Raw genomic sequence first — 20,683 nt, 5'->3', positions numbered from 1 at the left:
GACCTTCGGGCTAGCCTTGCAATTATCCATCGTAAAGTGGATACGCAGTGCTCCTCTCGAAATGCACGAACACCCCCCCCCCCCAAAGCCCCCTGCGCCGTTTGTTTCCTGTGTTTTGTTGGATCGGTCACGCCATGTTTGATCCTGTGTGAACACCGTCCGGAACAAAAGGACTGCTGGCGGATTAATTTGTTCGGCAGGAAGTTATTCATCTCACGCTATCCTCTCGGCTAAACGATACTCACACGTCTCCCTCCCGCCTCTCGTCTTTCAAATTCCCAAAAAAGCAAGGCTCGCTACGCTCGGAAATTGGCACTTCATCTTCGCTATGAAAATTATAGTCATTTATACCTTTCCGGTGAGAAATGGAGAGCATATCCATTGCAATTATTTATACCTGATGTGTCCATAGGCGTTCCACGCAGTAAGCACGGTGACTGGATTAGCTCCAATCATAGGTTCCGATTTCATCCGACATTTGGGGGGGGGGGGGGCAAAGCTTATCTTCCGGTAATGCGAATCTAAGAACAAACTCTTGAGATTAACATTTTGAAAACTCCTAATTAAAATTAGTTAGCTGAAAAAACACTGTTTTGATTATATAATTGTACAACATAATACTTTATATGTAACTTTCGATTGAGAATTTGATTATCACGTTCTATTTACAACACTTATTCGCACCTATCCTTTATTGGAATTAATTGGATTTTTATTGATTTTATTTAGTGTCGCTTTTCTGCCACTTTTGACTAATCGCGACGATGAGATTGAGTGATTAATGATGAAATTGATGAAGGGACACACACAAAGAACACGCACGCCGAGACCGGGATTCGAATCCGGAGCCCCTGACTCAACTGGGTTTCCTGTGGACAAAAGTTTTATAATCGTTAATAAAATAAATAATTCGAACTAGAAATCTAAGAAAATAAGGACCTAAAATTTTCTCACACAAAATCCTCAATGAATTTTTGAAAATTTTCTTCACATTCAATATTTTGTTTGGAAATAATGTTGAAAGTTACACATTGGGCACCTCCTAAAAGGGGGGGGGGGGCAAACGAACTTTGGGAGGCTCGGGACCCCCTGCCCCTCGGGTTTCGGCGCCCCTGGCTCCAATAGACGAACGAACTAGTTCATTCTAACAGACAGGGAGGGCGGGGTTTAATCACCCCTCTCCCAAAGATCTCGAGCAAATTTCTGAGATATAATGCATAATATTACTATCAAGTAACACGATAATATTATATTATCAAGTGTTCTACGCAAACTTTTCATAATTTCAAGAATAAATTCTTGTTTATTTACAGTTGCATTTTGCACGAAAATGGAATCAATTATGGGAACGACGAAAGAAAATAATACTCAAACCAGGACTCATTCCTGTTTATAGTACTATAATATGAGGGGTGTTCGGAAAGGAGTACTCATTTCTGAATTACAAGTAACTAATAAATATTTCTGAACCAAACTTTTTATTTTCCGTCTACATACATTAGGCTTCTTTTCCACACGACCATTTGGATATATACGCACTTGTCGTAGCTTGTGATGAGCTCTTGCATTCCCTAATAATAAACCACCGCCCCCAGAAACAACAGTCGGGTGGCCGGTTCGTTCATAATCATGAACGTTCTCCCTGCCCGTACTGAAGTTTCGACACCATCGCCGTATTATTGATTCTTGCATCACATCACCATAAACTTTGGCGATATTGTCGCATATTTCTTGCATTCTAGCTTCACACCGGTACACAGTGATCCAGAATGCCAAAAAAGTCGGCAAAAATAGAAATGTTTACTTTTCGGTAAGGAATTGAAACATGAACACTTCTCTAAAGGAATTGAAACATGAACACTTCTCTAAACAACTAAATGTGGAATTAAACTGCCAGAGAAATTTCCCTCTAAATCTATTATTTGTTCTTATTTTCGGGCCTCAAAATGGCGGTTCGTGAAAACGGAATTTTTGGACTCTTATTTTGTACTTATATTTAAGACTTGTAGCAATATTCTTTTCATCGGACAATAACTTTGTGCTAGGTAGACTCATAACTTCTCCGTAATACGTACACAGGAAAAAAAACACATATTTGAATTCAAGTAATATATAGCGTTTTCATTTTTGACTTGAAAATACAAAAGTTATCTTGAGTTATCATAGCTTTCGCCACCATTTCCCGCGACAATTTCTAAAGCAAAGGTGCTACCTTTGTCAAAATTAGCTTATTTGTGAACATGTGCTCTGCTGTTAATGGGGTCAGCTGGCAACCCTGAATCAAACGTGGTTACTTGTGCGTGCACTGGGGAATGGGAGGTCTCTGATTTCAGTATAAGCTGATGCTTAATACATATAGTAGTAATGCAGTGTAACAGTGATTTATTCAATCGCCCCCAACAACCCCTAACACCCCCCACATTTTTTTTTGCCAAAGGCTCACACTGTGTACAAGTAAATATTACCCAGAAGCAAAATTAGTGCGTAAGTTCAAATTATAATTACATTAAAGCATACCTTTATTGGTTAAAGTAATTGTATTAATTTTGAACATCTATATTGAATTTCACAATTGATAAAAATGAGAAAAATATAACATGTTTAAATATCAAGCAGAAGCGGAGGAGCACACCTGTGGGCGAAATTTACACAGGCGATGTTTCTAGGGCCCTGTGAGGGGAACTAAGGAAGCCCCATAGCTGATTCAAGGCTGTGACATTCGGAAGTGTTTACTGGATAGATACTGAGAAGGGTACCTCATTGGACAAGATGAAAAAATATTTCAAAACCGCTCGGGCCATTTTTACCCATTCATGTGTCCTTACGGGTTAATGGCAGGGTTGTTAAAGGACCAGGAATTTTAAATAAATTCAATTCTGGTCCAGGAGAGAAAATCAGCAAGCGTAAATGGGTTCTGGACCATAAAGAACCTTTTGATCTGCAAAGTATTTTGATTCGGTCCAGGGACCTTTATTCCAGGATCAATTTAAATACTGTCTAGGAATCTTATTTCTGCATGAATTTAAATATGGTCCACGAACCTTTTTTCCGGATGAATTTAAATGCGGTCCGGGAACCTTTTTTCCGAACCAATTTAAATTCAGTCCAAGAACCTTTATTCCAGGATAAATTTAAATACGGTCGAGGAATATCTTTTTCCGAATCAGTTTAAATAAGGTCCAAGTTCCATATTGAAATGAAACAATACACAACTTGGATCGAATACAGACCTGAAGATAAACAATTATCCACTTGTGAGCATGAAAGACTAATCCAGGTGCTGGCTGTCTCGAGAATCAAAGGTACAAGGTAGAAATGGGTGAAATGCAAATGCTGCAGTCACATTACCACTCTCCATATAGTCCCATTCTCTCGTGCGCTTTCCTTCACTTGGTTGTAGCAGCACTGCCCTTCACTGTTGTAATATCTGCTAGGAACAAGCAGCCTCACGCTACCTCATCGACGGCTCCTATTGGCTGCGGTTCCTGGATCGGATGCGGAGCAACACGTGACGGGTTTGTTCAAACTCAATGTGACGCTATAGTCCATTGCGTTATGTACAGTAACTCTTCAATAAGGGAGTTCTTGCATCTAGCCCACGAGAGAACAGCATCATCCTGATTTATTTCCTGCACTACGTTTTCTACAACCGCAGTGTGCAATTCCAATGTAAAACATACTCGCGGACAATTTTAAACGGCAACTTCTAATCGGTCAAGCCTGGTCTCTAATTGTAAATAAATTCAATCCCGGACTGGGAGAGAAAATCAGCAAACATAAATGAGTTCTAGACAATGTATAACCTTTTCATATTTAAATCATTTCAATTCTGTCCAGGAACCTTTTTTTCCGCATCAATTTAAATACGGTCGAGGAACCTTTCTTCAGGAACAATTAAAATATGGTCCGGGAACCTTTTCTCAATATAACAATATGCAACTTGTACCGAATTTCAATTGTGCGAGAAAAAAAGGTTCCGGTCCTGGAGGAACCCAATAGAACCCATGGGTTTCTGGACCATTAACAACCCTGGTTAATGGTGGTGGTGCGTCATAGAAATGCACAAAACAATCTTCATGAAACATTTCTATGAAGTTAGGAATGATCAAATTAAGCATTTGTTTGTTGTTAGATTCTATAAATATTGACAATACCGCTGAAGATTATGTTACAGACACTAGCATTGATATGTCGCAGTTCTGCAGCAAAGTATTTTAAGGATATGAAAACTGTTGGAGAATAGAAGATACATTTCTTAAAAATAATTTCAGTTGACTTTAAAAAATGGGGTGTTTGTAGCTGCTTTTTCTTCTACTCTATGCACTCGCAAAAGCAGTTTTGAAAAAGTAGCGACAGAAATTAAAAGCGATAAAATGAAGAACTTCACCGAAAATACATCTAACGAACTCGCATTCACCACCAAAGTACAATTAAAGGAGACGGAAAGATATCAAAACTAATGAATAAATATTATTTAATGCCTTAAAAGACATTCATTTAATCTTGAAAATGATTTGATAGGAAGTCTGTTTTCCTGGCTTTAAATATTTATTGTGCATAAATTCATTATAACAATACTTTTCACAATTATTATTATTATTACTATCTTTATTATCATAATTGTTATTATTATTTTATATATTTCTGGGAATGTATTTCAGTCTTCCAAGTGCATTGTGTGTATTGTTTAGTTTTACTGTGGTTCCATGTGTGTACTGAAATAGGTCAAAATTATACTTTTTGTATAAAAATCAAAATAATCAATCTCATGTGAGTTCTGTGGCCCAAATTGTCAATTTTACCTTAAAGATGCTAATCTTACACATTTGTATTGATTTAGGGTACAAATAGCGAGCTCCTGTTTTTTGCCGATTCTTTGGCATTCTGGATCACTATACGGTGGGATTGTCATTTCTCTTGTTCATCTTAAATAAGCACAGAAATACCACTAGAAGTGACTACGACTCCCTTGGCTGAATTTATTTCCTTGCATGGATGTGATGAGCAAACGGGTACAAAAAATACTGCAAGTACATTGGAGTACATTTTGGGGTCAGTGAGGTGCTTAACAAAAAATAGCCCACCACGAGTGTTGCTTCAAGATCCGCCACTTGCATATGAGCACCCCAAAAATTTTAAAGGTGCGTTTTAACTTCTATAAAAGCATTCTGAATGCTATTTCGGGAAAAAAAATTGGAGCAAAATAATTATATTGATATATTTTCTGTCAGACACCTGTGTCAAACTGCAGCCATTCACGATTATTTTCATTAAAGTTTTGTAGATCACTAATGTACATTAGTTCAGTGGTTGATTTAAGAATTAGCATAGAGAAATTATATGTATACATGGGCAATGGGATAAATTATATGATGGAAGGAAATGGACAAGAAGTGTAATGAAGCATGCTGGTATTTGTTAAAGGATATCTGATGAAACTTGAGACCGACAGCATCAACCAGGATGAACTGATATAATAGTAAGAGGAACTTGGAATTGGACATAGGTGCTTTGCTTGCTACCCAGAATTTCAATATGGTTTTAAACAAGAAAACGGATTTTCTCCTCTCCAAAAATGCAATGTAAGGAAAAAAGCATATGTACGTGTTTCTAATTATAACTGGTTCTAAGACATAGTTTGAATATGGAAAAAAGAGCAGGAATCATAAAATTTGATTTATAAAATGTCATCTTTTGAACAGCTGATTTTTGTATTTTAGTTTATATTTAGTGTCATTTTTCTGCCAGTTTTGGCTAATAGAGAAGATGAGCATGAGTGATGAAAGGACACTCTCAATAAACACCCATGTTCAGGTCAGGACTCGAAGCCTAGAACTTCAGTGATGAAATCTAAGTCGGCCACTTAATGTGTTAGCCCTAGGCCTGAATCTTTCTTTGCCCCATTTTCAAATCAATGTCATCGTGACATTCATTCCTACTTGTACTTTCTTGTGGTGGTTGTTCTCCTTTCATTCTCCAACTTTTACAGTTCCTTTGTAAGAATTCCTGTTTTCAATCATATTCATTTTGCTTATTATATTTGGTAAACCTGTTATTTTTAGAGATCACCAAGTAGAAAGTTTTGCAGTATCAATGAATGTTTCCTTCAAGTTTGCTGCACATTCTTAGAAAAATAATTGTACTGGTTTTAAGCACAACCATTTCGACTTTGAAGTACGAGGGTGGTTTGAAAAGTTCTCGGAATGGAATAGAAAGAAACGACTTACAACAGTGATTTTTTTTGATTTTTCAATGTAGTCTCCCTGTACACTAATGCACTTGGTCCAGCGATGTTCCAATGCCTTGATCCCATCTCGAAAATTAGATTCCTCCAGGCCTGTGAAATACGTGTCAACTTCGGCTATTAGTTCTTCCTTTGAAGAGAATCTCCGTCCACCGAGGAAACTTTTGAGTTTGGGGAAAAGATGGAAGTCTGAGGGAGCCAAATCAGGCGGATGTGGCAACAATTCGTAACCAAGTTCATGAATTTTTGCCATGGCAACGGCACTTGTGTGAGAGTGCGCATTGTCCTGATGCAAGATGATTTTCTTTCTTGCCAAACCTGGCCTCTTTTCCCGTATCTTATGCTTTAGTTGGTCGAGGAGATTAGCGAAGTATTGTCCCGGAATTGTTTGACCAGTGGGAAGATAATCGATCAACAGGATCCCTTTCGCATTCCAAAACACTGATGCCATTACCTTTTCTGGCCGACCGTATTGCCTTTGCTTTCTTTGGTGGTGGTGAATCAACATGTTTCCACTGCTTTGACTGTTGTTTTGTCTCTGGGGTATAGTAGTGGACCCACGTTTCATCTGTCGTCACAAACCGGCCCAAAATATCTGTTTGGTTTCTCTTAAAACGAGTCAAACATTGTTCGGAAATGTCCACTCTGATGCGTTTATGGTCCTGTGTTAAAAGTCACGGCACCCATCTTGCAGATAATTTTCTCATATCCAATTCAACTGTTAAAATGTGATACGCCCGTTCGGATGACATTCCTATAGCTTCAACAATTTCACGCACTTTCAGTCGGTGATCCTCCATGACCAATTTATGCACGTTTTCAATAATTTCTGGGGTAGTAGCACATTTTGGGCGACCACTACGTGGATCATCTTCTAAGCTGTCCCAACCAAATTTAAACTCGTTTGTCAACTTTGCAACAGTTAAATATGAAGGAGCAGAGTCCCCCAGTGTGTTCAGACAATCGGCATGAATTTCCTTTGCTTTCATACCTTTCTTTACGAAGTACTTAATCACCGCTCGAATCTCGATTTTTTCCATCTTCACAAAGCACTGCACGGGAACAACTACAAAGTGACGTCCCCACCACAGATCTCTACCCAGAACACTGACGCGCCACGTGTTTATTAATAAAGGATGGCCTATTACTATGTGGGAACCTCGTTGTCCTAGCACTGACATCTGGTGGTGTTTCCGAGAACTTTTCAAACCACCCTCGTACTTCAGTTTATATGTTAACTATCTTTTAAGTCCTTACTGTCTCTTTTTAAATTTCTTTCCCAGGTAATCTGGTTATAACAAATTACTAGGATATTTTTAAAACTAGAAAATAAATTTAAATCAAATTTTCATAGTTACTAATCCAAATTCCAGATATATTTTGTTCACTTTGATGTTTAAAACTACCCCTCCCGCCATACAGGATCACTATGACTCACTGTTGCAGAAATCTTATCTTCACATTTTTCATCTTCAGCTTCGTTACTTGCAGATAAAAAAAAATCATCTTGTGCACTTTCAGCTCCTCTTGGAATCTAAATCAAAGTTACTAACTGTTTTGCCTTCCAAAAAGATTTGTTCCAGTTTCATATCACTTACCATTTGAAAACAAGACAGCCATTGTAATGCTTCAACTTATGAAAACAACATTGTGCTAGTAGTTTTCTTACTTCCCTGTAGATGGCAGTAAAGACTAACAATCTTCTTGGTTAAAACGGTTTATTTCTACCGCCAATAGATGGCATCCGACTGCAGTATGAAGTCAATCATGACTTGAACGTACACGTGTACGTCGATCCACCAATAGTACAGAATTCAACAAACGTAAAAGTGTACATTGTCCCTCCTTCAGGGGTTAATTCTTTTAAGGAGACACATTAATGGCATTTCTCAGTATTTTCCTCTGTCCTTGGCTGAATAGTTTTGTTTTCATAGTCCTCTCCGAGTTGCTCTTTTGTGGTCGACTGGTTAGTACAAGGTGGTACGAAGCTGGCAGTTCTAGGTTTAAAAACTAGATAAGGCATGGAGTTTTCATTGAGTATTCACAATTTTGTTATTTCATTTGTTTCATCATTCACCCTCTTAAGAGGATCCTCTAACCATTAAACAGGGCTAGATTTAGGTCTAGGACAAATAAGGCCAAGATTAGGGGCATGTGAATTAAATTCAGTTAAACTGTCCTGTCTTAACACAATCTGGGCACTTCATACATTCTGCGTATTCTCACTTTACATTATTTTAAATCAGAATGATATTTACCAATCATAAATAATAACACGTGGCTCTACAGCCCACAAGGGGTTGACCTATCTCCCAACTGCCTGTCTCCCTCCCACAATCCTACTTACAGGTGTGGAGATCTTCAACCAGTAAGGGGGTGATGTGGGGTCAGCATGCCAAACCTCCACCTTTTATAGGAGATATACGTGACCGGGTTATGCTACTTACTCGAAGCTCCCAAATTTCCTCAAGATGGTGGGTTGCCACTGGTCCTATACACAGGCCAAAAACTCAGGCAGACTCGAACCCATGCCATCCTGCAGTTGGAGCGCAAAGCACAGCATCTTAGACCGAACGGCCACGGAAGAGGACTAAAGATTGTCCAGCGAAAAGAATAGACTGTTGCTTCAAATGGGCTTTTACTTTCCCTACATCCTCCCTCTTTTTAAATATTGTTTTCACTACTGAGCGCAAAGGTGAACACACTTGCTTTTCTTTCGAATGTAAAATGCTATTCTGGAACTGGTTAAGCTTTCAGACCAGCAAAATTTCCTTCCAGCAGCGCGTGTTTTTAATTTTGTTTGTGCAGGGGCACGTGCACGGAGGAGAACGGCAAGCCCAGCGTTGTCCACTGCTTTCCACCACACCCCCTCAGCCAGTACTGCGGTAGACAAAATTTCTCGGAAGGAGAGGGTGACTGATCGTTGGTTTCGACGAGGAATGACTGTAGCGGATCTGTGCGATGGGTTGTGTTGTGTTGTGCTGTAAAAAACTGTTGGTTTTAAAACTGAAATATGAGCGAATGTAGTGTAAAGAAGAGAAGGCATGGTGAGGTTCTCAAAAGTAAAGAAAGGCAAATAGTAATGAATATTTTTGTTTATTTAAAACAGAAAAATCCGGATCGCAGTGTAAGTTGGTTAGCCAGCGAGACGGGGAAAGCAACTGGAGTTTCTCGGGCTGCGTATAAAATTCGGGGCGAGGTTTCTCAAGGTCCTCTTGAAACACCAGGTAAGAAACGACCCAGGAAAAGATCGCCAATTACAAGTAGAAATGTAAAATATAATGATTTTGTCAGAAGTGCTGTGCGACGTAAAGTTCACGAATAATTTTTGAAAACAAACCCCCAACACTTAATTCTGTTCTTGTTGCTGTTAATTCTGACTCCACATTACCGAATTTTAAAAGATCAACATTTCATGTCTTTCTCGAAGAACTTGGCTTTTCGTATGAGAAAAGGGGCAACAAATCCATGTTAATGGAAAGAGAAGATTTAATTTTTCTTCGCCATAAATATTTAAGAGAGATTAGGAAGGTTAGGCGTGAAAATAGAAATATTGTTTACACTGATGAATCCTGGGTGAACACCGGAACCTCAGTCAATTATGAATGGAAAGACAAGACAATTACAACTGCAAAACACGCATTTCTGGCAGGTCTTTCCACTGGTTTCAAAAATCCAACATCTCGCGGAGCGCGATACGCTTTAGTGCATGCGGGTAACGAACGCGGTTTTCTGCAAAACGCCCAACTTGTGTTTCAGTGCAAAAAGAATACATGCCCATGATGAAATGGATGGAGAAACGTACGAGATGTATTTTCGGGAACAGTTGCTCGCCAATCTCTCTCCGGGATCTGTGATTGTTGTTGACAATGCCTCTTATCATAGCCGCAAGCAAGAGCCAATGCCGACAACCTCGTGGAAGAAGAATTATTTAAGAGAATGGTTGAAATCTCATGGCATTCGTTATGATGACAACATGTTACGGAGAGAGATCTTCTGGAACTTACAAATATTCATAAAATTAAGTATGATAAGTAAAAGATCGATGAGATTGCAAAACAGATGGGGCATACGGTGCTTCGTTTGCTCCCATGTCATTGCGAACTGAACCCGATTGAACTTGTGTGGTCACAGGTTAAGCATTATGTGCGGTGTAACAACACTACATTCAAAACTAAAGACATTGAAAATTTAATCACTGAATCATTTAAGACAGTAACAGTTGAAAACTGGCAAAATTACGTAAAACATGTCATGAACATAGAGAAGGAAATGTGGAATGCAGATGAAGTGCAGGACGACGTTGATCAGATAATAATGCACTTGGGTGAAGATTCCAGCGAGACTGATGATCTGACAGGAGAAAATGATTCTGGTGATGATTCTGCAATGGAAGTGACATGTAATCCCCTGGAGTGACATGTGAGAGAAAAGTAAGTTCATTAAGAATTATTCTTTCAGTTTATGTAATTTTGTGAATATGTTTCTTGTTTTTAATAATAGCTCACCATGAAGTTATTTGTTCAATTTGTACGTACCCGCGATTCAAGCGGCACGCACGTTTGTTTGGTCTTGTACTTTCACTGCCAGCAGGTCCGTTACTCGCCCCTGCGGCAAGCGGCAACGCTGTTCTCATATACCCAACAGTCTATTCTTTTCGCTGGACAACCAATACCAATCATAAAGCACTACGTAAATCTTGTTCTCCGTGCAAATCAAGAAAAACTGCACTTTTTCGAATGAGAAATATACATTGCTGGTTAAATATGAAGCACAGATGTTCTCAGTGTGGTATTTCACACATTTCCACATTTCTTGAGGAGAAGAAATTCCAGCAACCACTGTGGAAGTATCAGGATAGTATACATTATATATATTGCCCCACCCCACCCTAAAATGCCAATAATTAACAACCAGAGACCGCAGGAGAGAATATTCCTCATCTTACCCCTTCAATACCACTCTGGAAGTACTAATTACTACTCAATATCCTCTCTGCTGTTGGCATGAGAAATATAACAAATGTTCAATATTCTAGAATATGGTGAAAATACAGGGTGTCCCACTAAAAGGAAGTCCTGGAAAGTGTCAGTTTAAATTAATAAGGCAGGTGAAAATAGAACAAAACATTGATATGTTCTAACTGCGAGTATGTGAAAAGTGGATGAATGCAACATGTGCTGGAAGTGTCCTCCTTGAGTATACAAACTTGAACAGGGTGCTCCATATTCTTGACGATGGCAGATAGAGCATGAGGAGACATCATCTGGATCTTGAGCCAAATATTCTCCCGAAATCCACCATCGTATGTCATTTGTTCATGTACACACGCCCTTTAAGATGACCCCACAGGAAAGGCAGGGTCAAATCAGGTGACCTTAGAGGTCATGTCCCTTTTGAAATGACTCCCAGGAAAGAATGATTCAATCTCAGCCATACTTGTGGCACGTTCCCCCATTCTGTTGATAAAAGCCTGGAACAGTTCAATGTGGACAGCAACCATCACAGTTCTTTGTCTTTTTCAAAAAATGGGGAGAGGGAGGGGGTCCGATTATGGAATATGCCAGAGAACACGACAAATTTTGAAGGGGCTCCTCATGTTGTATGTGCAGGTTTTCAATACAACACATACACATGTTCTGGGAATTTACGTATAGCCAGACAAAAGGAACTACATTTCTGGCTAGGAACTACATTTCTGGGTATTTCAATATGTGTGAGCAGCAGGCACCACAGTGTTGAGATATTTCCTTTTTCTAGGACTACAGAGCATTGTGTTTCAATGTTAAAACAATCCTATTGATTTTACCAAAATCAAGAGAAAATTTGAGTTACTTTCAAGAGGGACACACTGTAGAAGATATTTAAATTGCTTAACAGTTTTTTTATTAACATTTGTGTACTCATGTTTGCACAAATGCCTTAAAGTGTCAACTGAGCACAAAGTAGCAGGGAATACATTTTTGTCTGCTGATGCATTATTAAGTGGAATTTTTCAAACATAGGGTTAGGACTATGTATCAAAAATATTTTTGCAGCAATAAATATAAAAAAATAAAACTTACTAAATTAGAAAAATACCCATTTGACACTCATAGAAACTGTTGCAAATTTTTATACATGTTGGTAGATCTTAAATTCTAGATAAGAGCCATGCATTTATCTGATTAGTAGAGCTGAGCGGTAATGATGCATATATATCACTATCGGAAACTATTGATTTGATTTGATTTACCAATACCAGCTGATACTTCTCTACAGTGGCGGTGATTAGGGGGGGCGAAGGGGGGCAACACACTACATAGGAAAATAAACTGTCTTTGCCCCCCCCCCCATTTTGGTATCTTTCCCTCCTGGTTTTGAAACCCAATAACCGCCACTGCTTCTCTAGAATTTTTGTCATTCATGGGGTCCTCAAAAATGTCACGTGATATTAGTGGAAATTAAGCAATTTCCAAAGTTCCCTTTAATTTGGCACTAACATTGTGTGGAAATTGTATTTTGTGATTATGTAACAGGTATTATAATACTCTAATGTAATTCTTGAGTATTTTGTGGCAAAACTCTGGTAAATTGATGCTTATAATTGAAGTTGAATGCTGACCCACTAATATTAATCAATATTTTAAACAATTTTTAATTGCTGCAATTTTCATATTGGTGGGAATCGTTAAAGAGTATTGGTTCACTGGTATAGGCTCTTATTTATGTAACAGTCACATACAGTTTAAAAATGTATGTTAGTTGCACGGGCCTTGAAGTTATATAACTGTTAGATTGAGTAATTTCTCAAATTAATATTTTCCCAAAATAATGTTTCATTATTATGTCAAACTGATGACCACATATTCTAAAAATTTGCTTTGAAGTTCTTGAAATGTAGGTTTGTGTGTCATGTGTTCATTTTAAATAACTTTTCTGATCATGAAATCACAAATCTTCTCGGTTTCATTTTTACATTGTTTGTTTTGTTAAAATGTGTGGACCAACGCTGCCAGCTATTTGTACCCGTCTCAAGATATGAGGGCCACTATTTATATTTTGAGCCTTGGCAACACTGATTGAAGTTAGGCGCGATTTGACGTTTGCACGGCATTAAATGTTTTGTCAATAGCTTGATTTGTGTTGTTTATGTTGCCTTGGAGATTGCGCGACAACAATAAAATGGAATTAATTCGTGAACATTTTCGTGCGATGATTTTTTACGATTTTCGACGTGGATTATCAAGACAAGAGTGCATCGATCAACTTACTTCCACATTTGGCGATTAAGCCCCATCCTTTGCCACTGTGAAACGCTGGTATAACGAATTTAATCGTGGCCGCCATTCGCTCACCGACGAGATTCGCGAAGTTCGTCCAAAATCAGTTGTTGTTCAAGAAAACATTGATGCTGTGCAAAACCTAATACTGCAAGATCGTCATGTGACATACTGTGAGATTGAGGCAACCATATGTATTAGTTCCACCAGCATATATAAAATATTATATGATCATTTAGCTGTGAGAAAGGTATGTTCTCGTTGGATCCCACACAATTTGACAAAAACTCAAAAAGACGCTTGTGTCAATTGGTGCAAACAAATGCTCAATAAATACAATCGTGGTGCTTCAAAAGACGTATATAACATTGTAACAGGTGACGAATCATGGATATATGCATATGAGCTGGAACGTAAACAGCAGTCGACTGTATGGGTGTTTCAAGGTGAACCCAATCCAACAAAAGTTGTTCGCGCTCGAATCACATCGAAACAAATGGTCGCCTGTTTTTTCGGGAAAACTGGTCATGTGGCAACTGTGCCTTTAGAGGAACGTAGAACGGTCAACTCTGAATGGTACACAACAATTTGTTTGCCAGAGGTCTTCGGTCAAATACGGAAAACAAACAAACGCCGTCGGATCATTCTTCATCAAGACAATGCCAGCTGTCACACATCTCGTCTAACAACCAACTTTATGAACAGTCAAAAAATCGAATTGACGGGTCATCTGCCGTACAGTCCTGATTTGGCACCCAATGACTTCTTCTTGTTCCCGAATGTCAAGAATAAATTGCGTGGACAACGATTTTCGCCGGCGGAAGACGCTGTTGATGCGTTCAAAAACCATATTATGGAGGTGTCTCCAGAAGATTTTAAAAACTGCTTTGACAAATGGTTCGAACGAATGCAAAAGTGTATTGACCATAAAGGAGAATACTTCGAAAAACAATAAAGCAGTTTTCAATGCCAAATTCCTGTTTTTTCATTGTTAGGCTCAAAATATAAATAGTGACCCTCGTACTAACAAACAATTATTTTACATTGTGTTACTATCATTGCGGTCTGTAGAACTTGCAACAACGTGGGATAACGACAATTTGTTGAAATAGATGACGATATGCAGTAACCTTTTGTAGTATAAATACCAATTTTGTGATATCTTTTATGGACCCCTGTGCCTTAGTGCCTTCAGTAACAAATGTAATGGTTTAATAACTAATACATTACACTTAAATTGAGGATAAAAATTATCTTCAGAATGAAATTTACAAAAACAAAACAACCGATCTCTGTGCGCTAGAGGATAACAACACTAAGCAAGTCAGGAATATTGAATTGCACCAGGGAGAAAACGTGTAGCAACATTTCAAAAAGTTATTCGAAAAATAGTTTAACAACCAGCCACACAAAGTTCCAAAAAGATATTTACGATGGCATTTTCACGTAACTTTCTTTGTACTCCATTACAGGTGTCAGTAATGCAAGTGTTTCTACCACTGAAGAAATCTCGTAATTTCAAATTGATTAAATGTGAACATTTCACATGCTCCTCGAACAGATTGGAATCTAAAAGTTGGCAACAGCGACTGCATGACTCGTGTGTCTGGAGCCGGAATGAGAGTTCAGCAAGGTGGGTCTCTGGAAGCATGTAAGGCCTGCCAGTTACCGTGGGCTTTTGATGCTTAAACCTTCAAAACCCAGGTGGGCAATTCTTATTCGCTGACTCGCCAGGCTGGAAGAGGAGGAAAACTCAGCTTGGCAACTAGGTGGGGTTAGTAAGCAAAACTGGCCGATGTGCACGGCTCTCATTATATTCAATAAATGCATGCGATGACTAACATGACTATTTCTACAACTATGCTCTCATTATAAAAGAAAAAAAAATGTACTCACATTTCATATTTACTTTGCAGCAAATTGTGAATGCAAGGCAGTAGAGATACACAGATATCAAGATTCCAAATTGACCTGGAAATAAAAACACCATTTGTTTAGTTTGATCATGAAAAACTGGCTTCACAAAGTGCAATATAACATAATATTTTTTTAAAAGTACAGTATTATGGTTTATAAAAAAAAATTCGAAAGCAACTTTTGAGAGGTTGAACTCTTGTTAATAAATTATTGAGAAATTGTCGACATATCAATATGATAAGATTTGGCTTAGTCTTGGATCTTTTTCGATTTGTATTTCCAAACTTTTCATGTCAAGGTTAGCCAACCATGGGGAGAAAGGATTTTCGATTGTTAGATCTTATATTTGGAGTTAGTATTTACCTTCAAACATGAAGTATTCATGTTTAAGTCAGGTCTCTCATATGTTGGACACAAAGTGTGACTTTATTTAATGCTATTTGTGCGAAAAAAGTCATTCACACCAATTCTTGCAAGTAGTAAGTTATCTGCATTTAATATTCCATTGAGTTAGTGTTTAAGGGAGTTCTAAAGCCACGTTAAAGAATAGGCCCAAATTCCCAGACACAACCGTAGCACTAATATAGATTCAATAAGAAAGAAATTTTCCGATATGAAAGATTGTTTTATTCACTACAACCTGGAATACCTATAATTTTGTTACGATTAAGTAAATAACAGAAAATATAAGGTCTCCGTCATGTTCAAACTGTTGCGTACAGATGGCGTTGAAGTGGTAGTTCTTGTCAAGACCAGTGCATTTTTGTCTTTTATGACCAGTAAGCAAGATTTGTTATGAAAAAACCTGAAATATCATGTGAAAAGGTGAAAACATTTCCTATCTTCAGAAAGTAGTGGTTATGTTTATGGTTTTTGAAGTGCCGTATCGTCGTGGTGCTAATTTTAGCATACACTGTTGCCAAAATTTCACTCCGTGTTTTCTAACGATATGATCAAAGCAAGTGCCTTGATTGTCCGAAACTCAAACCAAGCTACCAGAGAATAACTAATATAATTATTGATATAAATACCACATATAGGAAAACAAGGGGACAAATATTTCATCGAGGAATGAGAAAAATGGAATAACTTGGAAGGTAAGTCTTGTATTTAATTGTTTTTTTGCTTGATATTATCCATTAAAAGCAAAACGTTTATTACATGAAAGAGATGCAGAATGTATATTTATTTAATATTGAGAAAATATAATTTGACAATTTCTGCGAGAATATTGCTTGAACGTATCTGGATGATTTTTTTCCTTCGAAACAAAAATAATAATTGTTTGTAAATGTAAAATAAGAATAGGATGTAAAATTTTAAATTATGCATGATCCAGATATTTATCGTGTTAGGATTCTTACTAGAGCAAGAAATATGCCTCTAATATGGATTACACTGATTACATATGTTGTATTGCACGAAATACATCATCACCATTCTACCCGTTCCATTCACATATACATTGAATCGTTTACAGTTACAAATCAGGCGATTGTTTCACAATTCCATTTTGCCCTTGTACGTACATGGTTGAACAAGTCGTTCTGACCTGTTTTCGACATTTTTTCTTTCTATGTAGAAACTAGGAGGCAATTTATACAACTTGCAAATATTCACGTACATGTTAGTCTAAGTAAGAATGGATTCGAATAGATTTGGTATTAGATTTCTGAATGTTCTACAATTTATAGAAACAGTTCTGTTATCTAATTTCACAGAAGAATGTCAGAAACCGGTTGTGAGAAGCGTATAACTCTCTGTTCTCTTGACCTTATTTAGGACTTCATAACTTCATGCTTTAAGGTTTGTTCTTAAATTGTGAAAGTACGACAGGTAAGAAACTAAAGTCTCACCACCTACCAATCCATAGTTTGTATGTTCATGGAAAATTTACGAATTAGTATACTTGTATATTAGTAAAGATTATTAGCTCTCATATTGTGAAAGTACAAGGGCAATCATAAATTGTGGATAGCATAGAACATCCTGGAAATCATATTTTGTCTTGATCATGTATATTTGGTTCCATATCCTATCTAAGTTAAGTACTTTAAATTACAGTTAGGTATGAGTATGAAGCTTGACTACAACATTAAAATAATTATTGTCAAACTATTTTGCATTGTAAAAATTTTGTGTTTCCAACTGTAAGGTATTTCTTGTTCGAAATAACAATGTACATAAGCTTCTGATTTTGCAAACTCGAGTGAAGTGTTGCTAAATATATTAATACAATTACAAAAAACAGTAGGAACTGAATTTCCATTTCATTATTTTTTTTTGATATTTTACCTCCATCTTCTACCTCTTGCGACAATGAAGATGAATCATTAATTTATGAAATGAATGATGAGGATAAACACAATGAAAACAGGGTTCGAACCTGACTCCAAAAAGCGTTGTACTTCCACATATGAAAACATTTCCAACAATTACACTGATCGGCATGAAAATCCTCCCACGAGGATGAAAGGGTGTACCTTATAGACTTCGAGTCGCTGATTACGAATATCGCATTGAAAAAGTTCCAGCACGTAAGGATTTTTTTAGGGGGCATTTTCCATAAACATTTACCGAAAAATTGTATTTTTTTAATGAAATTGTATTTTTTATGTTTGGAATGCATAATTGTGTATTTTTACCTCAATCCAAGAATTGTTACTATATCCTAGGAACATTCTTTCCCCTGCCCCCCCCCCCCCCCCCCCCGAAATAGAAAAAATCCAAATACTCTCCACCTACACCAAAAAAACAGTGAATTCTGCCACAACACACATTTTTTTGAGAATTCCAGATAAATGTCAAAACAAAAATGTGAATAATATTGCATTTTAACATTACTGCTGGAAGAAATATTTTCACGATGTCCCATGAGCCATAAGTGACTGGCTCTAAAATGAATGGTATCTTACAGTTTTTAACTATGTGTGACAGACTTATTTGTGTACATTGGAGTTCAACGTTTTATTTTCGTTACACTCTTCCTACACTGTCACCTCGGCTTCCTTCAAGGTAAAAGGATTCGTAATCAACTTGTGGTCATTCGTTGGCACCCCCTTGTCTAGGTGCCAAGACATCCACCTCGTTGTCCCATGAAGCAGATATTTTACTTCCGAGGTGATCGTGGTGTAAGAGAGTCGCGTTACTCTGTGTCTGTTTATATCGTTAAGGAAAAATATTTCTGCGTGAAATATTGACATTTGTGTTAAACCAACATGCCACGAACTTGCAAAAACTTGGTAGATTCATTCTGCTACATATGTGGGGAAGTGGTCTTCAAGGGGCAAAGTAGGGCATTGTCACCGTTCCTAAAGACAGCGTACCACCTGTACTTTGGGGGTAAAGTCGGCGACCAGGATCGCGATTGGGCTCTTAAACAAAGTTGTGACTCGTGTGTGCGTACTCTAAAAGGATGGTTGAAAGGTACACATAAATCAATGCCGTTCGCTGTACCTATGGTTTGGCGCGAGCCCCGGGATCATGTTGCAGACTGTTACTTCTGCCTGACCAATATTACAGGTTTCTGAAAAGGCACGAAGCATAAAATACAGTATCCTGACTTGGATTCCGCGAGGAGACCTGTCCCACATGATATTGTTCTGCCTATACCCGTACCACCAGACTCATACACACTAAGCAGTGTTTCATCCGACGAAGAACCTGCAACTTGTCAGGATGTTGCACAATCTTCGAGTACGCATTCAGTTCCCAATTTCGCCCCAGTGTCTGACACTAAGGAACCACATGTGATAAGTCAGGAAGAACTGAATGATCTGATCAGAGACTTAAACCTTCCGAAGACCAAGGCCCTGTTGCTTGCATCACGACTTCAACAATGGAATCTACTTGACCGAGATGTGAATATATCGATGTACAGAAAAAGAGAGGTGAGCCTAGTTCCTAATTTTACAAAGGATGGTGATTTGGTGTATTGCAATGACATTCCGTCGCTTATGGAACAACTGAAATTTGACTACATCACTGAAGAATATAGACTGTTCGTAGATTCGTCGCGGACTAGCCTGAAGGCAGAGTTACTACACAATTGCAATCAATATCCTGCCTACCCTGTTGCTCATGCTGTGCATATGAAAGAAACAAACGAGAACATGCGGAACCTACTACAGAAATTAAATTACGAACAGTTTAAGTGGTGTGTATGTGCTGACCTTAAGGTTATTGCCATCCTCACCGGTTTACAAGGAGGTTACACCAAACACTGCTGTTTCTTGTGTCATTGGGACAGTCGAGCCAAAGAGCAGTATACCATCACAAAATGGCCACCAAGGAACCAACTGGTCCCAGGAGAGATGAAGGTGGCTAATGAACCTCTTTTGGATCCGGAGAAAGTATTCTTACCACCTCTCCATATAAAATTATGTCTAATGAAGGTATTTGTCAAGGCCCTGAAGCAGGATGGTGAAGCATTTACTCATCTCAGAAAACTGTTCCCAAGACTTAGCGAGGCCAAGGTGAAAGAAGGTGTTTTTACAGGGCTTCAAATCAGAGAAGTTTTGAAGGATCCTACATTTCCTTCTAAGCTGAGTGATGTGGAACGTGAGGCTAGTGAGGCCTTTCGAGACGTGTGCAGTAATTTTCTCGGGAATCATAAGTCACCTAATTAAAAAGACATTGTGGGCAGGTTAATTACTTCATTTCGTACCATGGGATGTAATATGTCCCTCAAGTTACATTTCCTGTATTGTCACTTGGACTTCTTCCCTCAACAGTACAGCTTGGGTGAGGTCTCCGATGAACACGGTGAAAGGTTTCATCAACAAATATCTACCATGGAGAGGCGCTACAGTGGGAAATGGAGTGTGAATATGTTGGCCGACTTCTGTTGAAATGCGACACGCGAGACACCCTGTACAAATTACAAGAGGAGCAGGAACACCAATTGACATGCAAATGTTGAACTTTTACTCTTTATGTAGTTGTATCTGCTTGTTTTATCTTGAAATTCTGATGATAGTATGCAATTTTATATGGGGAGAGAATAGAATCTTTGCGTGGTAATTGAAACCCGCCCCCAACCCCTCCCTCAAAACTGGTACGTCTTGAAGAAAAACGGGTTGCGGATTCGAACTCGGGAGCTCGAAATCTATAAGAATCACCTAATTTGGTTCATGGGAGCGACAAAAAGTTTAATTTTGCCGAACAGTGTTATTTTGTATTTTTCTCCGATGGTGCAGAGGTAGCGTCGTTACCTTGTAATCAAGAGGTCTTGGGTTCAATACCTGGTGGAGGCACATGG

The 20,683-nt window shown here is 38.2% G+C and overlaps 1 protein-coding gene across 3 annotated transcripts in view; it reads right to left on the bottom strand.

Annotated features, from left to right (window-relative positions):
* kat80 (katanin p80) overlaps window positions 1–20,683 on the bottom strand; it is a 92,000-nt gene that overhangs the window by 13,276 nt on the left and 58,041 nt on the right. For all 3 annotated transcript variants that reach the window (XM_083139096.1, XM_083139097.1, XM_083139098.1), the window contains one exon: window positions 15,403–15,477. In XM_083139096.1, the coding sequence (XP_082995222.1) occupies window positions 15,403–15,477 (75 nt within the window). The remainder of the gene's footprint in view (window positions 1–15,402; window positions 15,478–20,683) is intronic.

The sequence above is a fragment of the Lepisma saccharinum genome, chromosome 17 (genome assembly GCF_977018435.1).
Source record: "Lepisma saccharinum chromosome 17, izLepSacc3.1, whole genome shotgun sequence".
NCBI lineage: Eukaryota > Metazoa > Arthropoda > Insecta > Zygentoma > Lepismatidae > Lepisma > Lepisma saccharinum.
This window is presented reverse-complemented; position numbering and strand designations above follow the sequence as displayed.